Source organism: Olea europaea, chromosome 18, assembly GCF_002742605.1.
Source record: "Olea europaea var. sylvestris chromosome 18, O_europaea_v1, whole genome shotgun sequence".
In the NCBI taxonomy this organism is placed as follows: domain Eukaryota; kingdom Viridiplantae; phylum Streptophyta; class Magnoliopsida; order Lamiales; family Oleaceae; genus Olea; species Olea europaea.
In genome coordinates, this window is record NC_036254.1 from 612,204 (window position 1) to 619,078 (window position 6,875).

The window sequence follows — 6,875 nt, forward strand, 5'->3', positions numbered from 1 at the left end:
TGTGATGTAACATATTTTCTTAATTATTTAATAATTTTGTCGTGTAAGCAAATCGTTTGTCCTTGGTTAAGTTTAAATTTGAGGGTTGTTTGAAAAAGATTTTGATAAAAAAATTTAGTGACTTCTAAGAAAGTTGATAAGATGCGTGGTTAAAAAGTTGATAAAAATTGTAAGACTCGTAAAATGTATAGTTAAAATTAATTGTTAAATTTGACTTTAATTTCTTAGCATCTTCACAAAATTTGTTCTACTAATGTAATAAAATAAAATAACTTAAAAATTGATTCACCCTATAAATTGTGATAAAATTGGGTATGTTAAAAGGAAAGGAATCAAATACTTGACCTGTAATCACTTACCTATTCAAGAAATCAACAATTTCATCATGCTACTTTTGACATGAAATTTGATGAAGGATGAGAAAATATTATAAGATACCCTATGAACTTCTTAAAAAACTACAACCTTTCTAAGAGTTAATTTAGTAAATAACTCTTAGTACTTGGTAGAGATTTTTAATTTCTTTTTTCTAAACTCGTTTTCAATAATACATTCTCTCAATAAAATAATTTTGCAGATAAACAGCCCATACACAATCTTCAGAAAAAATCACTTTTCACAAAATGGATTCTCAAAATATTTACATGAAGCAATCCATTAACAAAATATGTTTACAACACCACTTTTACATCTATAAAATGGTATACATAGGAAAGAATGCAAATGCTACATAGGGTTGATACAATGGCGATAAACGAGTATCAACTAACAAAATGCACAAACCTAAATGATTAATTATATGTTTATTATTCTCTAAAAGAAGAAAAAAGAAAAGAAAATTAATTCACTATAATGATTGGCCAATTCTTGTCATACAAATTAATGTCGTAATTATAATTTTCTTGATCATTATAATTATTTCTACCCATCCTAATATCTTCCTTCATCCGTCGTATGAAATCTTCGAACTTGTTATTCAACTCATCTGTACTCAACGTCTCCATGCTTTCTTCTTCTTCTTCGTCGTCGTTGTCTTCTTCTACTTCATCAAATAGTAACCCTATTTCCAAGTCGTTTTCATCTTGGAGATTACAATTTTCCCCTCCTCCTCCATCACCAGGGCCGTCGCCTTCTAATTCTTCCATAACCAAGTTTGTGAGTTTCTTCTCCTCTTCTTCGCACGGACATTCATCCACTACTTCTTCTTCTTCTTCCTGTTTAGGTTCACCAAAGAGTAACTCATTTTCTACATCGTCGACGTTACAATTTCCCCCTCCTCCGTCGCCTTCCGAATCTTCCATAACCAAGTTCTTTAGTTTCTTTTCTTCTTTTTCTTCTTTTGTTGCTTCTGCTTCATTTTCTTCCCTTACTTCTTCGTTTTCTTCATCAAACCTTTCTAAGGGTTAATTTAGTAAATAACTCTAAGTACTTGGTAGAGATTTTTAATTTCTTTTTTCTAAACTCGTTTTCAATAATACATTCTCTCAATAAAATAATTTTGCAGATAAACAGCCCATACACAATCTTCAGAAAAAATCACTTTTCACAAAATGGATTCTCAAAATATTTACATGAAGCAATCCATTAACAAAATATGTTTACAACACCACTTTTACATCTATAAAATAGTATACATAGGAAAGAATGCAAATGCTACATAGGGTTGATACAATGGCGATAAACGAGTATCAACTAACAAAATGCACAAACCTAAATGATTAATTATATGTTTATTATTCTCTAAAATAAGAAAAAAGAAAAGAAAATTAATTCACTATAATGATTGGCCAATTCTTGTCATACAAATTAATGTCGTAATTATAATTTTCTTGATCATTATAATTATTTCTACCCATCCTAATATCTTCCTTCATCCGTCGTATGAAATCTTCGAACTTGTTATTCAACTCATCTGTACTCAACGTCTCCATGCTTTCTTCTTCTTCTTCTTCGTCGTCGTCGTCTTCTTCTACTTCATCAAATAGTAACCCTATTTCCAAGTCGTTTTCATCTTGGAGATTACAATTTTCCCCTCCTCCTCCATCACCAGGGCCGTCGCCTTCTAATTTTTCCATAACCAAGTTTGTGAGTTTCTTCTCCTCTTCTTCGCACGGACATTCATCCACTACTTCTTCTTCTTCTTCCTGTTTAGGTTCACCAAAGAGTAACTCATTTTCTACATCGTCGACGTTACAATTTCCCCCTCCTCCGTCGCCTTCCGAATCTTCCATAACCAAGTTCTTTAGTTTCTTTTCTTCTTTTTCTTCTTTTGTTGCTTCTGCTTCATTTTCTTCCTTTAGTTCTTTGTTTTCTTCATCGTCTTTAATCAACAAGCTGCTGGGTTCTTCTATCTCGAGAGTTGGCGGCAAACTGTCGCCAATCTTTCTCTGCAATAAATCATTAAGATCAAAACCAGAGGAAGAAAGAACCGAGCCGTCAGATGTTTTTGCAACAAACACCAACAGCCCATTGCAAATCAGAAATATGCAGTTTTTGTTTGATGCAATGCCCAGAAGATTGATTAATGGAATTGCAGAAAAGTACAATTTCAATGAGCTCATAACTATGGAAACTAAAGATACCGAGAGTATAATCTTCTTAAATTTACTCATCATTTTCCTTAGTTTCTGATACTCCATTTTCGTGGTGAGCAGGTGTATCAGAATGAACGATAGAGGATTTCAATATATAGATGTAGGATTCTTGTGTTATGACAGAAATAACCTTAATTAGTTTGTAACAAAAACAAAAATTAGTGGATTAGCAGAAGTTTCAATTTTCATGGCTGCCAAGAAATGCCAAACGTGATGAGATTAGGGCATCCAACTAACCCAGGGGGAGCTTTGTGGGTATACAAGGTTGCCATGTGGAACGGGTATTGTTTTGAGTTTACTTAGGTTTTCATGTGTCAACGTGTCCAACCCAACCTCCACATTACGGTAAGCTCATGATTGGCATAGCTTAAAATTTGATTAAAAATTTGTGACAGAATCAACAATTAATTTTAATCTAATATTTTGTAAGACACATAATTTTTATCAACTTGTCAACTATGCATTCTATCAACTTTTATCAAAATATTTAGGTTCACCAAAAAGTAACTCATTTTCTACATCGTCGACGTTACAATTTCCCCCTCCTCCGTCGCCTTCCGAATCTTCCATAACCAAGTTCTTTAGTTTCTTTTCTTCTTTTTCTTCTTCTTTTGTTGCTTCTGCTTCATTTTCTTCCTTTAGTTCTTTGTTTTCTTCATCGTCTTTAATCAACAAGCTGCTGGGTTCTTCTATCTCGAGAGTTGGCGGCAAACTGTCGCCAATCTTTCTCTGCAATAAATCATTAAGATCAAAACCAGAGGAAGAAAGAACCGAGCCGTCAGATGTTTTTGCAACAAACACCAACAGCCCATTGCAAATCAGAAATATGCAGTTTTTGTTTGATGCAATGCCCAGAAGATTGATTAATGGAATTGCAGAAAAGTACAATTTCAATGAGCTCATAACTATGGAAACTAAAGATACCGAGAGTATAATCTTCTTAAATTTACTCATCATTTTCCTTAGTTTCTGATACTCCATTTTCGTGGTGAGCAGGTGTATCAGAATGAACGATAGAGGATTTCAATATATAGATGTAGGATTCTTGTGTTATGACAGAAATAACCTTAATTAGTTTGTAACAAAAACAAAAATTAGTGGATTAGCAGAAGTTTCAATTTTCATGGCTGCCAAGAAATGCCAAACGTGATGAGATTAGGGCATCCAACTAACCCAGGGGGAGCTTTGTGGGTATACAAGGTTGCCATGTGGAACGGGTATTGTTTTGAGTTTACTTAGGTTTTCATGTGTCAACGTGTCCAACCCAACCTCCACATTACGGTAAGCTCATGATTGGCATAGCTTAAAATTTGATTAAAAATTTGTGACAGAATCAACAATTAATTTTAATCTAATATTTTGTAAGACACATAATTTTTATCAACTTGTCAACTATGCATTTTATCAACTTTTATCAAAATTTATGAAAATTTTGACTTTTAACTACTAAGCAAGGATTAAGTGTGATCTTCATGTCTACCAACAAAGAAAGATTTTTAATTAAAAAATGTGCGACATATGTCACATAGTGTATAATATTAATCTACTCGATAATGTCGTAACATCAAATAATATGTCTGTCTAAATAACTTATCATTTAAGTTATTTGGGCACAAAAACTTACTCGACCCGACGCGGCACAATTTTTCAGAAATTTGCAAATTAAGGGTGGCATTACTCTTCAATTATAAACATGAGGTTATTAATATTGTCGAAATTGTATCAAAAAGTGTTATTTGAGTTAAAAGATACATCATAGATATGTAGTAGGTAATCAATCTTGCATTAAACTATAGTGTTATAGAGTAGAAAATTATTTTAAAATATTATTTTGTTTATAATTCTACACATTAATCATTATTTCACTCCCATTTTCTCAAACTTATTTTTAACTAGACATTTCATTAACTTATATCGAAATTTATTAAAAAATCTGAATTTAGCTAAATAGATGCTTGTAAATATATATCTAATTTGAAATTGATATGACCAAGACCCGGATTAGAGTAATTAATTTCATCTTGGTGAATAGTGATTAAGAAATTGTAATTATACATTTGATATAAAAAAGTAATCTTATTTCTTTGTGCTTATCAACTTAATAATCAAGTTTTAAATTTATTTATTTATTATTATTTTTTTTTGGCTATTATTTATTACAGAGTTGGGATCATGTCTGGTTAAATCATCAAGTATTATCCAACTATGTCATCTCATCACAGTATTAGCAATATTAACCGGGAGAAACTTAGAAGTTGGCTTCTGATGATTGGCAAATCATACCCATTAAGTTGATATTGATAGTGAAATTATCCTGTCAAGACCCTTTACTTCTTTAGCAGAGCAAGGTGTTATTATGAGTCACTTATGTCACTTAAAAAATAAAAATAATAAAAAAGGTTGGGGCTACCTCTTGCGTGAGAGTGAGTAGGAGAGAAAATTAACGCATAACTGTATTGAGGCTTTAAACTTAGAGCTCTAGCGAACTCCCTGAGTGTGCTTATGGGGCAAGAAAAGAACATATCTAAGTAAAAATTTTGATTAAAGATGCATTTTTAGTACCCGGCACCTTTTTGGGTGTCTATCGGCAGTCAATTTCCGCTCGTGCGCTTGGTGATTTTTGCTCAAGTGTTTGGTGTTTTTTTATGTGCTAACGGTCGGTGAATGGAGGTGTAACCACTGTTCGGTGAATTTGGATCGTGCCAATATCGTTTGTCTGTGAACATGTCATTGTCAACCAACCATTGGAGGAGTGGTCGATTGACCTTTTGTAGAGGTGGTCAATTGATTCCATGTGGAGTAGGTCGGTCGACAATATTTGAGCTCTACCTCTATCTGGTTCATGCAAATTAATGCTTCATTTATCTTTCTATGTAATATAAGATATAACACTGGTAAGAGTTAACACGTTATTTAAGTTGTAAAATAGCTTGAAAGTTGTTATGTTTTATTTGACTTTTGGAGGCTAAATTTAATTCCCAAATGGAAGCTTAAAAAAATACAAAATGAAGTGATTCGCAAGATTAATTAGTTTGAGATGAAAGCCGAAAAAAGTATACGGATTTACAAAACTTGTGGACTAAAATGGACGTTTGGAAAAGTTGGGGATCGACTTGAATATTTTCAGATCTTGAAGGATAAAAAGTAACAAAACCAAAAGTTGGAGGATTGAAGTAATACAAATCAAACTCGAGGATCAATTTTTTCCCTATTAAATTCTTATCGTCAACTTTCCATTGTTTAACAAAATTGGTCCTTAAAAGATCGTTTCTGTAGAAATATTTTTTTGTGTACTTTAAAAAGAAGAAAAAAATTATTTCATTTTTGTATTTTTTATTTTTTTAAGAACCTATTTAAGCCCCCCTCCACTTTTTTGACAAAAATACATTTTGAAATAGTGTATTGATGGAGAATGTAGACAAATATATATATATATATATACCCTTTGAGAGGTCACTCAGAACTTATTTTAAAAACAGTTTAAACTTTTAACTTAGAGTTAACATGCTCTTATCATATACCCATCATGAAGCATAAAACTCTTTACAAAAATCATAAAACTTTTACAAAATGAAAAATTTATGAACATAATTGTTCTTACAAGATCTGGAACTAATATTAACTATTAGAACCATATCTTAGAACTATAAAACATACCTACCGGAATGATCCATCGGTAGTTTTTAAAACAATATATTTTTGTGGGATATTATTCTATCTAAGAATAAGAACAATTAAGAATTTCCCTTTCGGGAGAGAAAGAAAATTAGAACATGTTTCAGAGAAACAAAAACTTGTATTGTATATATTTTCTTGTGTGTTTACAAATGAAAGAATGATCTCCTTTTATATGAGAGAAAAGAGAGAGGAAGCGTTTTTCAAAAGCAAGGAATCTTTGCTTTTTTCAAAACATCAAAAAGAAAACAGTAGAAAGCTATGCTATCAAATCTTACTTTATCAAACAGTAAGATTCTTTACAAATTTTTTCAAAAAGAAAACAGTAAAAATTCTTCTTTTTGTACAATAATTCTTGATTTTTCTTGAAATCTGGACAAAAGTCTTCAAGTGGCTGAGTCTTTTCTGAAAATCACCGTAACTTTTTGCCAAGTGTCTGAATGAGTCTTTATCTTGTTTCATAATTGTGTCTGTCAATGCTGTCTAAAGAGTTTCCTCCATCAGTACAACCTTCTGGATTAATATCTTCTTCTGAATTATTGTCTTCAAAATTATCCAAGTCTTTTCCAATTTTCTTTTTTCCTTTATTTTTCTTTTTAATCTGAA

At 31.7% G+C, this 6,875-nt stretch overlaps 2 protein-coding genes across 2 annotated transcripts; both read right to left on the reverse strand.

Annotated features, from left to right (window-relative positions):
- Positions 1 to 1,766: 1,766 nt before the first annotated feature.
- On the reverse strand, positions 1,767 to 2,665 carry LOC111366411 (glutamic acid-rich protein-like). Its single transcript, XM_022987173.1, has 2 exons — positions 2,583 to 2,665; positions 1,767 to 2,387 (listed from the first exon to the last, which is right to left on the reverse strand). Exons 1-2 carry the CDS (start codon positions 2,637 to 2,639, stop codon positions 1,767 to 1,769), a joined length of 678 nt encoding a protein of 225 aa, XP_022842941.1. The 5' UTR covers positions 2,640 to 2,665.
- Positions 2,666 to 3,062: 397 nt separating this feature from the next.
- On the reverse strand, positions 3,063 to 3,601 carry LOC111366412. Its single transcript, XM_022987174.1, has 2 exons — positions 3,519 to 3,601; positions 3,063 to 3,323 (listed from the first exon to the last, which is right to left on the reverse strand). The coding sequence occupies exons 1-2, from the start codon at positions 3,573 to 3,575 to the stop codon at positions 3,063 to 3,065; spliced, it is 318 nt and encodes a 105-aa protein (XP_022842942.1). The 5' UTR covers positions 3,576 to 3,601.
- Between the last annotated feature and the right edge of the window lie 3,274 nt (positions 3,602 to 6,875).

Coding starts and splice junctions, on each gene's coding strand:
- LOC111366411 (XM_022987173.1), bottom strand. CDS start 2,639: ATGGAGTATCAGAAACTAAGGAAAATGATGAGTAAATTTAAGAAGATT. Junction 2,388..2,582: donor TTAAGAAGATTATACTCTCG/GTATCTTTAGTT, acceptor GATTTATTGCAG/AGAAAGATTGGCGACAGTTT.
- LOC111366412 (XM_022987174.1), bottom strand. CDS start 3,575: ATGGAGTATCAGAAACTAAGGAAAATGATGAGTAAATTTAAGAAGATT. Junction 3,324..3,518: donor TTAAGAAGATTATACTCTCG/GTATCTTTAGTT, acceptor GATTTATTGCAG/AGAAAGATTGGCGACAGTTT.